Here is a 19,384-nt window from a genome sequence, read left to right as displayed (position 1 = left end):
TTCTATGCTCAAGTGTACTCAGACCACTCATTCGTTTTATATCGAAATCTCCTTATCTTTCAAAAGAAAGTTTGACGATTTCAAAGTTGTACTAATTTCATGGACGGTCCCTATTGATGTTTTTTTTTTTGTTGAGAGGGTCCCTATTGATGTTGTTTCATAGTAATTCCCCTATTTCCTAATACGTTTTCATTTACAAAATAATTTCCTATTCGATGGATACAATTTTATTATTTAAAATTCGAATTTAGGATATCATGCATATAATCCCGTATATTCTTACCTCTATCTTTCATTTACAATTTTGATCTAATCCATAATGGATTTAAAAAATAATACACCGGAACAAGCAAATGTATTTTTTTGTTTTAATCAAACCATATGTGAAGTATCTATCGCATTTGTTAATGACTAATCTTTGCGAGAATTGATCCTATATTTATTTCTAGAAAGAATTGTTCATCTTTATTTTATGTTATCTATAATGATGTAGATAAACTTGCGACGTGTGTCAAAGACAAAGTGGCATGCAAGACAAGTTTATACGGAATGGTGCAGAATTTGCTTCTGATGTCGGAATGACCCAAATTATACCTTTTCGGAAAGTGGATTTAAAAAATAATACACAAGAACAAGCAAATGTATTTTTTGTTTTAATCAAACCATATGTGAAGTATCTATCGCATTTATTAATGACTAATCTTTTGTGAGAATTGATCCTATATATTTTTTTAGAAAGAATTGTTCATCTTTAATCGAGTTTCTTATTCCAATTAAATGTTATCTATATTGATGTAGATAAACTGGCGACGCGTATCGATGACGAAGTGGCTTGCAAGAAAAGTTCAATCGAAGTGGTGTAGATTTTGCTTTCGGTGTCGGAATTACCATAATTATACCTTTTCGGAAAGTCTCAGACCTCACGAGCAAAACTCATCGCTTACGGATTTGTTATTTCTTTTAGTATTTAAACATAACTTATGCAGCCTAAGAGGCACTTTTTCATTGAAAAAAAATATTCGAGACTTTTCTCTTAATTCAGGTGGATTATGGAAACCCTTATTTAATAGGTTTGTCGCTTACATCCTTTCTGTTTATCTTTTAGGTTTAACATTTGCTAAACCTTGCTTCCGTGATGCGTCATATAAAGTTAGAACCCAAAACTTTGCTTAAAAATTCTAAATTCCACTATACCAAAATAATTTGGGTAAACACCGTGTATTTGATTGTAATTTTGATGTTGAAAGTTGGAACATTATTTTCCCGTCCAATACACGTTCCACCTCAATAAATGCAACTTCTTGCATGGCATACTTCGACAAAAATTCTCTAGTTATGGCCAACTCCCTAAAGAACATAGTTCCTAGTGAAATAACCTTACTGTCTATTACTTTGTTTCTCCTTCATCTATCGTTGTTTCCTCTCGCGGTTAACAGCTCATATGATGTTTTAGCTGTAAATTGTGGTCATTCCATAGATACTATCTTTGAAAATCGAACCTGGGTTGGGGACAATGATGATACCAAACTCTTCTCTGTCATTGAACCACAAATCATATCTGTAAAAGCCAAAGCTAATCCTAACTCTGATTCTGTTAATCATATTCCATTTTCCTCTGCACGTATATCATTTTCCGATTTCACATTCTCATTTTCTCCGATCAATAGTGGCCCTGTTTTTCTTCGCCTCCATTTTTACCCAACATCGTATCAAAACTTTGAAACCTCCAACGCTCTCTTCACAGTCAAAGTAGGAACCAACCTTACCCTTCTCAAAGACTTTAGCCCTTCACTTTGGCTTCCAAACGATAACAAGACAATCACCAAAGAATATTGCATCCATACCAAACAAGGGGAGAAACTAGACGTAACTTTCATTCCCAAAAACACAAACCAATTAAATGCTTTTGCTTTCATCAACGGAATTGAGATTGTGTCTATGCCGTCTTTTCTCTATTACACAAACCTCAGTGACCCAAATTATCATTTGACATTACTTGACTTTGACAGCAATGAATACCATATTCCTAACAACAAAGCTATGGAGACGGTTTATAGAGTCAGCGTTGGTGAAAGTCAAGTTCCACCTGGTGACGATACTGGTATGTTTCGTAATTGGGACAATGATTTTCCTCGTTACTTGGAGAAACAATATCCACAAAGCATATCAAGTTATTTTGGACCTGATCATCCAAACTATTTACAAAATACTATTCCAAATTACACTGCACCAGAAGTTGTGTACTTAACTGCAAGAAGTTATGGAATGGATGCCAAAGAGAATTATAATGTGACATGGAATTTTAAAGTTGATTCTATTTTTACTTATATGGTAAGGTTGCATTTTTGTGAGTTTGATTGGCATATCAAGAATCCAGGTGATAGAGTTTTTCAGATTTTTATAGATGATATTATGGCTGAACCAAGGGCTGACGTGCTTTATTGGAGTAGTGGTGTTCGTATGGTTCCTGTTCATAAGGATTATGCCTTGACTATGGATTCTCAAGGAGGGAGCCGTCAAATTGAAAGAGTTAATCTTTCAATTAAGCTTCAACGAGTACCAGAAACTGTCTTTACAAAATACAGTGATGTCCTTCTTAATGGAATCGAGATTTTAAAAATAAGTGACAAAAATAACAATCTCGCAGGACCAATATCAAAATCCATTGTTCTATCTCCCCCCGCGTCAAAAAAAATTAAGATCACCACAGCTTTTGTTGTTGTAATTGCAGTTTCAGGCCTCGTGCTAGCAATTATTGTGGGTATCATAGTTTTTTGGCTAAGGAGAAGGTTTCACAATGTCATGGCAGATAACTTGTCGAAAACAAAGAACACAGAGTTGTCATCTTTGCCGCCCCATTTGTGCCGGTCCTTTACAATTGCAGAGATCAGAGCAGCCACAAACAACTTTGACGATGATTTCATCATCGGAGTTGGAGGGTTTGGCAACGTGTACAAAGGTTGTGTCGATGGATCCACACTTGTTGCCATAAAACGCCTCAAATCAGGCTCTCAACAAGGTGCCAACGAGTTCATGAACGAAATCGAATTGCTCTCTCAGCTTCGCCACATTCACTTGGTATCCCTTGTGGGATATTGCAATGACGACACAGAGATGATTCTGGTTTATGAGTTCATGCAGCACGGTACTCTTTGCGAGTATCTTTATGGTTCTAATAACCAGCCCCTATCATGGAAGCAGAGGCTTGAGATTCTTTTGGGTGCAGCGAGAGGGCTGAATTATCTTCATACTGAGGTGAAACAGAAGATAATACACCGTGACGTGAAGAGCACCAACATATTGTTGGATGAAAAATGGATGGCAAAGGTTTCCGACTTTGGGTTATCCAAGGTGGGACCGACAGGGATATCAACTACCCATGTCAGCACGATGGTGAAGGGGAGCCTCGGATATTTGGATCCCGAATATTATATGCTCCAAAGGCTAACTCTAAAATCTGATGTGTACTCGTTCGGTGTGGTGCTTCTTGAGGTGTTGTGTGCTAGACCACCTTTGGTTCGTGATTTGGATAAGAATACTGCTAGTCTAGTTTGTTGGTTTAAAAAATGTTACGATGAAGGTGTGGCAATTGAACAAATAGTTGATCCATTCGTAAGGGATTCTATCACAGATGAGTACTTGAAATATTATTGCAAGTTGGCGTTAAGTTGCTTGCATGATGATGGGACTCAACGACCCTCAATGAGTCAAGTGGTTGGGGGTTTAGAGTTTGCATTGCAATTGGTAGTGAGTGAAGAAGATAGCCAATTTGGTATGACCCAAAAAGATAGGACATATATGAGTGATGAATGGAGTGACCTGCATTTTACGAGATCGCACACCTACAAGGAGAGCACAGTCTCAGCGAGGCTAGGTACTCGAGAACAGCCTTTCTCTGGGATTGGGAATCAAAGAACACGGTCGTATTCATGCCAAAACTTCAAAATTTATATTTAGCAGTTACATGGAACACCCTTTTATACATGTAAGTGTAGTGTAAACATATATAGTGTAAAACTAAATAATTTTTGCACAGCATAAAAGATGTTGTTTGATCATATCTTGAAATTTGAGTGCCAACTATGTTTTATTTTTTAGTGACTAAATAAGTGCTCATGTTTCTGTTACTTCTCATAAACAAAAAAAAGTATTTGTAACTTAACAACACACATTTGAGAGCCTTAACTCTAATACTTGAAATTTTTCCCCTATTATAATTTTTAAAACCACCGCCGGAGGCGTTCCCAAATAGCAACATAATCATGAATGACCATTAATCATAAAGAGAATAAGCCAAAACAAAACACAACATCTCAGCTTTCTTCAACTGTAAAGCACAATAATTATACAAAATATTGATATTATTTGAGTGACATGCAAAAATATTGAGAAAAACAGCCTAAAAATACAACATCAGATTTCTTCCTTGCAACTTGCCTATGCATTGTCCTTATCTCTTGCTGTTGCCATAGGATATACTTATTAGTGACAAGTTTTTCTCTAATCAATTAGGGTTATTTTTGCTTTTATTAATCATCAAACTTTGGCCTTTTTTACAAGTAACACTAGCAATATAACAAGTTTTTTTTTTGCAAAAATGCCTGTTATGAGTTGAGGGCATGAAACACCGATACCAACATGAACACCAGACACAACACTAATACCAATATGTTGACACTGATAATAATTGAAAAAATATAAATAATTGAATGCAATCAACCACACGTGTCTCTCTTATGTCCGAATATGACATGTGTAACGAACACATCTTCAATTTGAAGTGTAGGAGCTACATATAGGTTGGATATACAAGCTGGTTTTCCTAATTCGAACTCCAAAAAAGAAGGGGAAGAAGGAAACCTGTAACTTGCACACAATACTCTTTCATGATAAAGTAACTATACATTAAAATTTCGTGTTAGTGAAGCCTTAGCGTGAACGAAGCTTCACAAACAATTTAGGTAATGAATTTTCTCTCAAAGGATTGTTGAGATTTCTACCAATAACTTATGAAGAGCTTGAGGCTTTGAGAAGAAAGGAGAATGATCAGCGCCCTTTAAATGGAAAACCTTTTCTGGAGGGCTTGCATTTATCATGTTTTCTTGCAGTGCAGTAGGTATGGCATTGTCTTCAAGAGTTTTTATATAAAACCGCCTTACGGTTCTATATTTCACATCTGAAAGGGAAAGTTTCTCTAAAACTGGTGCGAATGGTACTGAACTCATCGAAACAGATGCTAATGCAACGTCCTGTATTTAAAGAGCAATGAACAAACAATGATGGTTAGGGAAAACTGATATAAGCACCATCTCAAGCTATTCAAAAGGAAATAACAATAGAATGTTTAGATTCCAAATCACATATTATTGCATTATGCAGTAATCAGTATATTTACAAATGCAGCACCTAAAATAGAGCGGGTACTTGGTGGGTTAGGGAAACATCTAACATAAACGATTTCATCACTTAGTATACTATATATCTTATTGTTATTATCCACAAGGGATATTATTTTCCTCAGGGAGCATGTTGCATATGTGTCATCTTAATGAGTGAGTGTCATCTTAATGAGTGAATAGGAAAACTAGTCCTCGACGCTTTAAGCATCGGTCAAAAATCAGCATACTATCTCTCATTTTGCTATTGTTCCCTCTAATTGCTACCTCATACAACCCAATTTACAATTTAGCCATCAGTTGTGGTTCCGATATAAACAATACTGACTCGGACGAAGGAATTTGGGTTGGTGATAATAATGATAACACAGAACTCTTTTCTTTCCTTGAGCCAAAAACAAAAAATCCATCTCTTAAATTGTCACTACCCCATGATTACCTTTCAAATATCCCAATTCCACTCAAAACCGCACGTATCTCGCTCTCAAATTTCACATACTCATTTCCTACCATCCCTAGTTGCCCTGTTTTTCTTCGCCTTCATTTTTACTCAACATCTTATAAAAACTTTGAACCCTCCAATGCACTTTTCTCTGTCAAACTAAACGACAATCTTACCCTTCTTAAAAACTTTCACCACAAAGTGATGATACAGGTATGTTTCGTTATTGGGAAAATGATTCTCCTCGTTACTTGGAGATAGAATATCCACAAAGTGTATCAAGTGATTTTGGAGATCATCTAAACTATTTAAACAATACCATTCCAAATTACACTGCACCAGAAACTGTATACTTAACTGCAAGAAATTATGGAAAGTATGTGACAGAGGATTATAATGTAACTTGGAATTTTGAGGTTGATTCTTCTTTTACATACATGGTAAGGTTACATTTTTGTGAGTTTGATCCGAATATCATAAATAAAGGTGATAGAATGTTTCAGATTTTTATAGATGATAATTTAGTTGAAGAATTAGCCGATGTGATAAGGTGGAGTAATGGTCGTATGGTTCCTGTTCATAAGGATTATGGTGTGACTATGTACTCTCAAAATGGAAGCTATCATACCCTAAATTTTGACCAAGGATTCCACGGACGCGCGTCGTTTGACTCTGGTCGATCTCATGATTCAGTGAAAATTTGGCAGAGAGGTATTTTAAAATTATCTAAAGAAAATTGTTTAGATCTGTCCAGTCTGAGCCCAATTGTTTTTAAATTTCACTACAGTTTTATTAATTACACTTCTGTTTTTACTTTCTGCATCTCTGCTAAAAGAAAATTATCTAAAGAACTTACAAAAATATTGTGTTTGTTTTAATTTTTATTTACTGTTTTTTATTTTATAATTGCCATTTTTATTTATAATCATCTCATGCATATTTTAATTTCTTGTCATTTTATTGTCATTAATTTTTTTAGTGTGTATAAATAGGAAATTGATGTAATTTATTTTGCGCATTTTTTTTATTTCTTATTATATTTCTCTTGAGACCATAGAGTGTATCTAGGAGGGTATGTAATAGTATAGTAACACACGCACCGACACTATGCCGCTTTATTTACCGCTTATTTTATTTTTGCTCCGTTACGTTAGTTTTTAACGTTAGTTTAGAAAAAATCATTTTCCCAAAAAAGATCAAATATGCAAAACTCCAAAAATATTTTCTTAAATAAACCTTGGTTTGTAACCCAAGTGTTTTTCCTTTTATTTTCTTAATCAAATGCTTAATTGAATTAACATTCATAATAGACTTGATTTCTTGTAATTAAAATTTGACCAACCTCACTTTATTTTTCTCTTATGCCTTGAGGCCTCTAATCTCTTCTTAAAACCTTTTTTTTTACAAAATTGTTAAAATTAATCCAACCCACCAAAAAGAAACTTTTTAGGTGAACTACATTGGTTTTGATCCCTTTTCTTTAAGGGTATGTAGGCATAGAATTTTTATCCTTCCAAATCAAATAAAAATAACAAAAAACATACTTCTTCTCCCTCCATTCTTTCACTTAGACTTTTAGGTAATAATTTTCAAATAAGCAATGAATTTAGCACAAGATAATTTAGGTAAGAGGTTCCTACGGAATACCGTAGACGCTTAGGGTGCTAGCACCTTCCCTTCGCGTAACCAACCCCCGAATCCAAAGTCTCGATAAGGGTTTTTACTCATTTTTTCCCTTCCCACGAATAAAATCGAGAGTTCACAGACGATTCAAATCAATTAATGGTTTGATATCCGAAAATCACGAGCACACTCTCAAATTGAAAGAGTTGATCTTTCAATCAAGCTTCAACCATTATCAAAATACAGTGGTGTCATATTGAATGGAATTGAGATTTTAAATATAAGTGACGAAAATCAAAATCTCACAAGAGCATTATCAAAATCCATTTATCTATCTCACCCGCATCAAATTTTTACAACCCAGTCGTCAAAAAAAGTTAAGATCACTGCTGTGATGGAAATTTCAGGCCTCGTGCTAGTAATCGTCGCGGGTATCACAATAATTTGGCTAAGGATAATGTTTCACAGTACCACGGTAGATAACTTGTCGAAGACAAAGAACACTAGGTTATCATCTTTGCCGCCCCATTTGTGCCGCTACTTTACAATTGCAGAGATCAGAGCAGCCACAAAAAACTTTGATGATGATTTCATCATTGGAGTTGGAGGGTTTGGCAACGTGTACAAAGGTTGTGTTGATGGATCAACACTTGTTGCGATTAAACGCCTCAAATCGGGCTCTCAACAAGGTGTCAACGAGTTCATGAACGAAATCGAGTTGCTCTCCCAGCTTCGCCACATTCATTTGGTGTCCCTCATGGGATATTGTAATGACAACACATAGATGATTCTGGTTTATGAATTCATGCAGCGCGGTACTCTCTGCGAGCATCTTTATGGTTCTAATAACCAGCCCCTACCTTGGAGGCAAAGGCTTGAGATCCTATTGGGTTCAGCAAGAGGGTTGCATTATCTTCATGCTGAGGTGAAACACAAAATAATACACCGCGACGTAAAGAGCACCAACATATTGTTGGATCACAAATGGGTAGCTAAGGTTTCCGACTTCGGGTTATCCAAGGTGGGACCGACAGGGATATCGACTACTCATCACGTCAGCACAATGGTGAAGGGGAGCCTTGGGTATTTGGATCCCCAATACTATATGCTCCAAAGGTTAACTCTAAAATCTGAAGTGTACTCGTTCGGTGTGGTGCTTCTTGAGGTGTTGTGTGCTAGGCCACCATTGGTTCGCGATTTGGATAAGAATACAACTAGTCTAGTTTGTTGGTTTAAAAGATGCTATGATGAAGGTGTGGCGATTGAACAAATAGTGGATCCATCCCTAAAAGATTCTATCACGGATGAGTGTTTGGAATATTATTGCAAGTTGGCGTTAAGTTGTTTGCATGATGATGGGACTCAACGACCTTCAATGAGTCAAGTGGTTGGGGGTTTAGAGTTTGTGTTGCAATTGGTGGTGAGTGAGGGAGATAGTCAATTTGGTACGACCCAAAAATAGAGGACATATATGAGTGATGAATGGAGTGGCTTGTATTTCACGAGATCCCACACCTACAAGGAGAGTACAATCTCAGCGAGGCCAAGTACTCAAGAACAACCTTTCTTTGAGATTGGGAATCAAAGAACACGGTTGTATTCATGCCAAAACTTCAAAACTTATATGTAGCAGTTACATGGAACACCCCCTCTATATATGTAAGTACAGTGTAAACATATATAAAGCAAAAACTAAATTATTTTAGCTCTACATAAAAGATATCGTTTGATCATATCTTAATACTATTTCAAGGTAAACCTTCCTATGTTTGATTATTTGAACTTATCATTAAGACTTAATTAAATTTTTAATAAAACGATATTTATCTTTTCCAGATTATGGCATGATAGACTCTTCACCATATAAACTAATTAACAGCTATAAAGTTTGCAGGATCAAGTTGGAGTAAAATTGATGATATGGTACATTTATAATTTGCTAAGATAGAAGTGTTATATTAGAGAGCACTAAGTACTTTTTTACATATATTTATCATAAGTGATTATTATGAAAAAATTATTTATTTTAGAAATTTGTTTTGAACGCGATTCAACTTCTACATGATCAATTAAAGATCCATAACTTAAATCCATCCAATAAGAAGAGTTGAGTAGAAGACGATGCAATCAAGTCAATGGTCGTTAACCAGCTTACTAGTGACAAAACAATCAATTTGTAGTATTTTCCTTATTATGTAATAACATTATTATTATTTTTAATTATTGTGGCATAATTTATTCATAGACTTTGTCAAGTCTTTTTCTCCCCGTGGTATCCCACTATTGCATGTTATTTATACACTAGGTGACTTCTAGCAAGTCTTCATCTATTATGTGGATTAAAAATGGCTGGTTAAAAAAATTAAATTTAGTCCTATATTCGTAGGACCTAATTATATATTTTTTCTATAAATACATCAACTTTTATATTTTCTTCTTCCGTACAGAAAAGAATTAAAAATCTTATCTACATATGTTTTCTCTTATAAATTATAGTTCTCGATTTTCAACCATAGACTCTCTGATTTAACAAAAATTTGTGTGACAACTGCCATCATGTCCGTTTTTTATATTCATTGGGCCTATGGTGAACCTACAATTTGGCGTTCAACTAATAAGTATATAACAAATTGAATTTCAAAGTTTGAAAATAATTTACTTGAAAATAATATTATTTTTTTAGGGGATATCCTGATATGGGTACGAAGTTTCCACCGTAGTGTTGTGATTAATCTTCGTCAACAACCTTGTGGGACATTCAAGGTGGGTTCTCCTAACCAAATTTTTTCATACATATGAGTCAGGAATCTAACCCCAGTCACATGTTTAAGGTGTCTAAGTCACTCCCCACTTGCACCAATCCATTGTTGGTGAAAATGATAGTTTTAATTATGTTAAGATGTAATCTAATAAAAACATCAAACTTTATAAAAAGAAAATTGAATTTTTTATTTAATATTCAAAAGCATTTAAGGTTGTTCGGGAGACTAGGGAGCGGAAATGGGCTAAACGTGTAGGGCTCACTAAGAGAAACAACACATTGTTACTCAAAATCCTAAGACAATGAGTTTATGGTTTTAATTGTTACATTTCTAATCGATGTGGGACATAATTGCTTACACTTAATCTTTTATTATAAAAGCTAGACTTGATGAGCTAGCATGTTTGCCCTAATCCCTTGCATTTTTCTCTCCTAAGCATGTAATTAGAGCTAATCTAATCTCACAACCATACACTTAATCAAAGCCGTTGATTCAAACTCTATTTTCAAACTCCTCACTTTCTCTCTCATACAGAAACTTCATAATGACAATTGATAACAATGTTAATCATACACATTTTCTCTTACGTAATTACGTAATTAATGTTAATCAACTCAGTGAACCACTTCCTTCATTTCAGCCGTAGATCTCATAATGTTAATTAGCTCAGTTAACCGGTCTTTGGGTATCTAGGCATGGTTTAACCACCCTCTACATTTCAACCGTAGATCTCATAACATTCCATGTATATTAACGGTACAACCTTCATCTATGCAATTAACATTAATGCAATTTATCTCTCCTCTCCAATGAAGAGGATTTATTGCTTCAAGAAGTGAATGGTCATTGCTATTTAAGAGGTTCTATATATTCATGTGAAATTTTAATTGTTCTAAGTCAGTCATGTAGTGTAAATTAATTAAGATTGAACACCTAAATATAATTAAGGCAATATTACATTATGGGTCCTTTATCTTATTTATTTGTAACACTTTGGTCCTTTGTCTTTATTTTTTTCCCGTTTAGGTCCTTTATCTCTCTTAAAAGCACATATACGTCTTTTTTCGCTTTTTTTTTTATTAAAAAATACATAATTTTATTTTTAAAAATATATTTTTATTAAAACTGAAAAAAAATCCAAAAATATGATGAAGATGTTCTTCCTTTGAATCTTCATCATCTTCTTTAAATAAAATAAAAAAATCTACTAAAATATATCTTCAAATATCGTGAATTAATGTTATATTCACCTAAAATCTTATTTTAAACACAAAAATCAAAACCTTAATTTCACAAATGTTGCAAGGCGGATGGTGGAGGCTTAGTCACTGGCGGAAGGGTTAGGCTTTACGAAAGTTAAGATTGTTCTGGAAACAACAAAATTGATGTGCAAAGCTGCTATCAATTTTGAGGTTATTTTTATGTCGGGCTTGAATATTGAGTTAGAAAATAATAATAATAATAATAATAATAATAATAATAATAATAATAATAATAATAATAATAATAATATACAGCTTTGACAATTTATATAACTATTTTTTTTTTTGTGATGAAACTAAATCTCTTTCTCTATAGGGGTTTGATTTTTGTGTTTAAAAGAAAATTTGAGGTGAATATAACATTAATTCATGATATTTGGAGATATATTTGTGTATAAATTTTTTTGATTCAATGAAGATTCAAAGGAGGAAGATGAAGATGATGAACATCTTCATCATATTTCTGGATTTGTTTCATTTTTAATAAAAAGATATTTTAAAAAATAAAATTATGTATTTTTTTTTAATAAAAAAATGAGAAAAATGATGTATATGTGCTTTTATAAGAGATAAAAGACCTAAGTGAAAAAAAATAAAGATAAAGGACCCAAGTGTAACAAATAAATAAGATAAAAGATCTCTAATGTAATCATTTCTATAATTAAATAAAAATTAAAAGTATTAAAAGTTACCTTATGATTATAATTGATTCTTTTTTTAGAAAAGAATTGACTCATTTATGACATTTAATGTTATCAATGTATATTACATTTTGATTGGTTGATATCATGTAAAATACCCTCTAAATAAGAGAGGGTAATCTAGAAAAAACCCTTTTTCTTCTACCTTAGTGGCAGATTTTCATATCAACAAAAAATACAGTAGCCAAACTGTCAATCAAGAATGTTAGATCTTAAGTCTACGAAAAATCTTACTGATTTCGCTCTTTACTCATGCAGAGGTAAGTGCATTTTTTATATGTGTTTGTGTTATAATTTGTTGACAGCAATTTTTCACAATTTTATTGAAACCATTCTTCTGCAGATGTTGCATTGAGGGAATATCACGTTTAAGACCCGGCATATATGATGTTGTTGAAACTAAAATGGCGCACGTATTATGTCAGTACCACCCAGACTAGGTATGCTCTACAACACATAATACGTATTCTAAGTGATAGGTTACTATTTCTTAAGGGGCGCTCCATTTTTTGAGCAAGCTAGTTTTGCAACTGAGAAATTATAGGTTTAGTTTGTTATTAGAAAAACAGATGTAGTTCCAACATTCAAAATCGTCAAACTAATAGAAATTATAGGTTGATACTGTTAAATTAAAATTTCCATAGGAATTATAGGTTTCGTTTGTTATTAGACAAACAAATGTTGGTGAGCATTCAAAATCCTGAAACTAATAGAAGTTATTATAAGTTGATATTGTTAAATTAAAATTTTCAGAGGAATTATAGGTTGAGTTTGTTTTTAAAAAACAGATGTTGTAAAGCAAAGAAAATCATGAAAATGATATAACTTATAGATTGATGTTGCTAACTATATATGTTTAAATTGTTGCGAATTATTCGTTTAACTTCTATTTGGATGGCAGCACGGGTCAAGAGTCTAGTTGATTTTCATTGTTTAAACAACCTAAAAAAGTAACTTTTTTCCCTAAAAAAAAAAGTAACTTTTGCATAGAAAAAGATGTAATTATTACTTCGAGACTACTTTAACTTGTATTTCCAAAACAAATATTTTTTTAACTTCTTAGATTTATTTAATAAATGATGTATTTAGTTTATAAGCAATTTTTTACATCATTTATTAAATAAATCTAAAAAGTCAAAATTTATTTATAATAGTGACCATTCCTTCTACAATACCCTCAAAAGTCAAAACACTTGCTAGTTGCTAACATGATCCTTTATAATTTGATCATGCAATGTTAACCGTGTTAAATAGGTGACACCGTGTTATTTATTACAAATAAGTTGATGTCCTCTTAAATAGGATTTATTCATCATTCACCAATATGTTGATCCTGCAAATTTTGAAAGACTAATGCTAAATATCGCGAGAGATTGTATCGAGAATGGACTGTGAATTGCACTGATTGACTACTACTATCATCCATTGCTGAAATAGCACTGCTCATTTTGAAAAGAGTTAGTGATGCTTAATCTGCAAATGAAGCATGGGAAAGCTGGGAGAAAGCTTATGCAGGTGCAGATGCAGACAAGGTTAGATTATAAACTCACAAGAGACGGTATGAATTACTTCAAATGAAAGAGAAGGAAGGTAACACTTATGAATCAAATGAAGAAAGACGGTCATTCTAAAACTAATCAGTTTGTTGTTGCAAATATCTTGAGACCTTTTTATTACTGTATTTTGGCACATCCTTTATGGCTTTGCACTTTTAGGTTTGTAAAGCTTTTCATGGCTAATATATTTTCTGTTTAGCATGTTTGCATATTTTGGGTTTGATTTGAGTGTTAATATATATATATATATATATATATATATATATATATATATATATATATATATATATGGGATTTGCTAGAACACACCCACTAATTTTTATGTGGGAGTGTTTTAGCAAGTTATAACTAAAAAGTTAATAAATACACCTTAAGGTGTATGTTGCTATAACACACCTTTTAGAAAAAGCAAGTGGGTGTGTTCTAGCAAATCCTATAAGCATTTGCTAAAATACACCCACTTAGTTTTTAGAAGGAGTATTTTAGCAAGTGAATAACTAAAAAGTGGTTAAATACATCTTAAGGTGTAGCTTTGCTAAAACACTCCCACATAAAAACTAGTGGGTGTGTTCTAGCAAACCCATATATATATATGTAAGGGCTTGAGTTTGAACCTGTACATCAACATTTAAAAATGTGAACTTCAGCCACCATGTTACTTACAAAAAAAAATGTTTAGTTTGATAAAATTATAATTTTTCTTTTAGTCATAGTTTTTCTAAATATGTGTGAACTGTGAAATAAATAAATATGTCACTCCAATATTGTAAAAAAAAATGAAGTGCATTAGTATTATTATTTCCTTCCTATGGTTTTCAATTGATAAAAAGAAATGAGTGTTTTCCTATCCACAATTATGTGATCCTAATTGCTCCCCAAGGAAATCATTTGACCATTTCAATGATCAGTCTCAAGTGCTGTTTTATGGAAATTTCCCTTCCTACTCAATGTATAAGATAATAATAAATAAAGCAACTTCTACGTACCATTCAAATTGATCTATTTTCTTCACACTCTTCTCACACAGATATGGCAAACTCCATAAACAAAAACATTTACACAAAAATGAGCATACTATCTCTCTTTTTGCTATTGTTCCCTCTAATTGCTTACTCATACAACCCTGATTACAATTTAGCTATCGATTGTGGCTCCCTAACAGACACTACTACCTTAGATAAACGAATTTGGATTGGTGAGAATATTGATAACAAAAATATCTTTACTTTCATTGAACCAAAAACCACGAACCCATCTCTTACAACACCACGTAGTTCCCTCTCAAATACTCAAATTCCATTCACAACCGCACGTATCTCTCTCTCATATTTCACATACTCATTTTCTAACATCACTACTTCCCCTGTTTTTAACCGCCTTCATTTTTACCCTACTTCGTATCAAAAATTTGAACCCTCAAATGCACTTTTCTCTGTTGAAGTAAACAACAAACTTACACTTCTTAAAAACTTCAATCCTTCACTTTGGATTCATGATGATGGGGAAACAATCACCAAAGAATATTGCATCCAAGTCCAACCGAATAAGAAGCTAAACATAACTTTCATTCCCAACAACACAAACCATTCAAATCCTTATTATGCTTTCATTAATGGAATTGAAGTTGTGTCTATGCCTTCTTTTCTCTATTACTCAAACCTCAATGCCCCAAATTATGACTTCAAATCACTTGACTCAGACAACAAAGCTCTGGAGACAGTTTATAGTGTCAACGTTGGTGAAAATCAAGTTCCACCAAACCTAGATACTGGTTTGTTTCGTAATTGGGATAACGATTATCCTCGTTACTTAGAGAAACAATATCCACTAAGTGTATCAAGTGATTTTGTAAATCATCTCAACTATAAAAACAATACAATTCCAAATTACATCGCACCAGAAGCTGTATACCTAACTGCGAGAAGTTATGGAATGAATGTCACAGAGGATTACAATGTAACTTGGAATTTCGAAGTTGACTCAACATTTACTTATATGGTCAGGTTACATTTTTGTGAATTTGATTGGCGTATCAAGGATAAAGGTGATAGAGTTTTCCAGATATTTATACATGATTTCTTGGCTGAACCAAATGCTGATGTGATTTCATGGAGCAATGCTCGTTTGATTCCTGTTCATAAGGATTATGTTGTGACTATGCACTCTGAAGAAGGAAGCACTCAAATTGAAAGAGTTAATCTTACAATCAAGCTACAGAGAGCAACTAACCACACAAAATACCGCGATGTCATATTGAATGGAATCCAGATTTTAAAAGAAAGTGACTACAACGACAATCTCGCAGGATCAATAACAAAATCCATTGATCAGGAATTTTCAACCCAATCACCAAAAAAAATTAAGATCACCATAGCGATTGTTGCGACGATTGTAGTTTCCAGCCTCTTGCTAGCAATGATCGTAGGCAACACATTTTTTTGGCTAAGGAAAAAGCTTCATATTGTCATGAAAGATAGCTCATCAAAGACAAAGAACAAAGGGTCGTCATCTTTGCCACCACATTTGTGTCGCTCCTTCACAATCGCAGAGATCAAAGCAGCCACAAATAACTTCGATGATGTTTTCATCATCGGTGTTGGAGGATTTGGCAACGTGTACAAAGGTTGCATCGATGGATCCATGCCTGTTGCGATAAAACGCCTCAAATCTGGCTCTCAACAAGGTGCCAACGAGTTCATGAATGAGATCGAGTTACTCTCCCAGCTTCGCCACATTCACTTGGTATCCCTCGTGGGATATTGCAATGATGACACAGAAATGATTTTGGTTTATGAGTTCATGCAACACGGTACTCTGTGTGAGTATCTTTATGGTTCTAATAACCAGCCCTTACCGTGGAAGAAGAGGCTTGAGATTCTATTGGGTTCCGCGAGAGGGCTGAATTATCTTCATGCAGAGGTGAAACACAAGATAATACACCGTGACGTGAAGAGCACCAACATATTGTTGGATGAGAAATGGGTGGCTAAGGTTTCTGATTTTGGATTATCGAAAGTGGGACCGACAAGGATGTCTACAACCCATGTTAGCACGATGGTGAAGGGTAGCCTAGGGTATTTGGATCCAGAATATTATATGCTCCAAAGGCTAACTCTAAAATCTGATGTGTACTCATTCGGTGTGGTGCTTCTTGAGGTGTTGTGTGCTAGACCACCTTTGGTTCGTGATTTGGATAAGAATACAGCAAGTCTAGTTTGTTGGTTTAAAAAATGCTACGATGAAGGTGTGGCAATTGAACAAATAGTGGATCCATTCCTAAGGGGTTCTATCACAGAGGAGTGCTTGAAATATTATTGCAAGCTGGCGTTGAGTTGTGTGCATGATGATGGGACTCAACGTCCATCAATGAGTCAAGTTGTTATAGGTTTGGAGTATGCGTTGCAAATGGAGGTGAGTGAAGAAGGTAGCCAACAATTCTCGCAGTTTATGAGTGATCAAGAGTGTGACCAACATTTCGAAAGATCCCACACCTACAAGGAGAGCACAGCCTCAGCGAGGGCAAGTACTCAAGAACATTTTTTCTCGAATATTGTGAATCCAAGACCACGATCATATTCATGTCAAAACCTCAAAGTTTACATTTAGCAATTAATATGGAACAACACTTTATATATGTATAGCGTAAACATGTAATATCAAAACTAAATAATTTTAGCACTTAGCAAAAAGATGTTGTTTGATCATGTCTTGAATTTTCTAGTAAGTAAGGCCTTCATATGTTTGATTAATTGAACTGATGATTATGATTTTATTAAAGTTTTAAAAGAATTGATGTCTAATTTTTTAGCATATGGTATGAGAGACTTTCACAACTATAAACTAATAGTCAGATAAAATTTGCAGATCCAATACAGTTGGAGTATAATTGAATATTGAAGTTAAATATATGATCCATTTAATAAATTTAGGGTTAATAGTGTTTTTCACCCCTGTAATATAGGCTATTTCCGGTTTTCGCCCTTATAAAATTTTCGATTTGATTTCTGTCCTTGTAAAAAAAAAAAATTTCCGGAATACCCCCCTACTCCCTCCAACTCAGCAAATCAGCCTATGTGGCGCTGACATGGAATTTATTTTTCTTTTTTTTTCACTTGCCACGTGTATAATTCGTTTTTTTTTTTAAATTGTGAAATTTTAATTTCGTTTTTTAATTTTAATTTTAAAAAACTCAATTTTTTTTTAATTATCTACATCAGATTTTATTTTTAAAATATTTGAAAATTAATTTTCAAAAATAAAAAAAATATTCAGATTTTTTTCCAAAAAATTTAAAAATCGAAAAAGAAAAAATTCAAATATTAAAAAAATCAGAAAAAACGATAAGATTTTTTTTGAATTTTTCGGTTTTATTTTAAATTCGAATATTAAAAAAATCAGAAAAAATATTCGATTTTTTTTAAAGATTCTGGAATTTAATTTTCAAAATAAAAAAAAAAGTTAAATTAGAAGAAACAAATTCGAAATTTTTTTAAAAAAGTCATTTTTTTTTTTTATGGAAAATATATTTTTTTTATTAATCTGGATACAATTTTTTTAAAAATTCAGATTTTATTCTAGATTTTTATAAAATCATTTTTGAAATTAAAATTTAAAAAAAATCATTTTCTAAAATTTTAAAAAATTCTAAAAAATCATATTTTTAATATTTTTTTAATATTTCTAAATTTTTGGAAAAAAATCCGAATATTTTTTTTTATTTTTGAAAATTAATTTTCAAATATTTTAAAAAATAAAACAATTAAAACAAAAATTGAGTTTTTTAAAATTAAAATTAAAAAACGAAATTAAAATTTCACAATTTTTTTAAAAAAAAAACGAATTATACACGTGGCAAGTGAAAAAAAAAATTCCTTGTCAGCGCCACATAGGCTGATTTGCTGAGTTGGAGGGAGGAGGGGGATATTCCGGAAAAAAAAAAAAAAATTTACAAGGACAGAAATCAAACCGAAAATTTTATAAGGGCGAAAACCGGAAATGGCCTATATTACAGGGGTGAAAAACACTATTAACCCATAAATTTATTAGTAGCGTTAGATTACCAACTAGATTGGATTTAGCAGAAGAGATTAGACTCACAATATAGCGAACCAAGATTTAAATTTCTAGTGAGAATACTACTAAAAACGTGCTTCATAGCGGCGGTTATTTTGAAGAGGTTTCATAAAACTCCCTCAAATTGGTTTAAAAAGTGACACTCCTCTTTGGTAAGGTCATCATTCCACGACAGTTTAAATCCCCCGCAATTTTGAAGCAAATTTTACCCTTTGTTTATTCTGCCGTTTGTTTTCTCGGTTGCGCGTTTTGGTTTTTTTTTTTTTCCATTAGTTTTTTTCTTTCTTTCTTGAATTTGAAAACACATATTTAGTGTCTACGGCTCGAATAGAATATCTATAGTGATCAATAATGGATTGGCCGAAGTGATCAAGTGTTCGATCCCCGACTCTTACGTATAAAAAAAATCTATTTATAATGGAAGATCCAACTTATGTGCTCCACCTATTCTCCGAAAGAGATTAATCACTACTACATGACGGTGGAAATTTCGTATTGATAAAATGATAACAAAAAAAACAAACTATCTCTTGTGAAAGGAATCTAAAAAAAATATTAGAATGATTTTT

The 19,384-nt window shown here is 33.0% G+C and overlaps 3 protein-coding genes and 1 pseudogene across 3 annotated transcripts in view; 3 read left to right on the top strand and 1 right to left on the bottom strand.

Annotated features, from left to right (window-relative positions):
* The first annotated feature begins 1,305 nt into the window (after positions 1-1,305).
* LOC25497562 (receptor-like protein kinase FERONIA) lies at positions 1,306-4,074 on the top strand. Its single transcript, XM_024770159.2, has one exon. The coding sequence runs from the start codon at positions 1,306-1,308 to the stop codon at positions 3,955-3,957; it is 2,652 nt and encodes an 883-aa protein (XP_024625927.1). The 3' UTR covers positions 3,958-4,074.
* Positions 4,075-4,902: 828 nt separating this feature from the next.
* The window catches only part of LOC25497554 (putative methylesterase 11, chloroplastic), a 55,875-nt gene continuing 41,393 nt past the window's right edge, over positions 4,903-19,384 (bottom strand). The window contains exon 5 of the mRNA XM_039827427.1: positions 4,903-5,249. Within this exon, the coding sequence (XP_039683361.1) occupies positions 4,977-5,249 (273 nt within the window). The 3' untranslated portion in view covers positions 4,903-4,976. The remainder of the gene's footprint in view (positions 5,250-19,384) is intronic.
* On the top strand, positions 5,374-9,103 carry LOC25497560 (receptor-like protein kinase FERONIA; annotated as a pseudogene).
* LOC25497559 (receptor-like protein kinase FERONIA) lies at positions 14,573-17,446 on the top strand. The gene has a single exon (XM_013592173.3). The coding sequence runs from the start codon at positions 14,772-14,774 to the stop codon at positions 17,346-17,348; it is 2,577 nt and encodes an 858-aa protein (XP_013447627.1). The 5' UTR covers positions 14,573-14,771; the 3' UTR covers positions 17,349-17,446.

This window comes from Medicago truncatula, chromosome 7, assembly GCF_003473485.1.
Source record: "Medicago truncatula cultivar Jemalong A17 chromosome 7, MtrunA17r5.0-ANR, whole genome shotgun sequence".
In the NCBI taxonomy this organism is placed as follows: domain Eukaryota; kingdom Viridiplantae; phylum Streptophyta; class Magnoliopsida; order Fabales; family Fabaceae; genus Medicago; species Medicago truncatula.
Note: the sequence above shows the minus strand (reverse complement) of the source record. Positions and strands in the feature narration are given on the sequence as shown.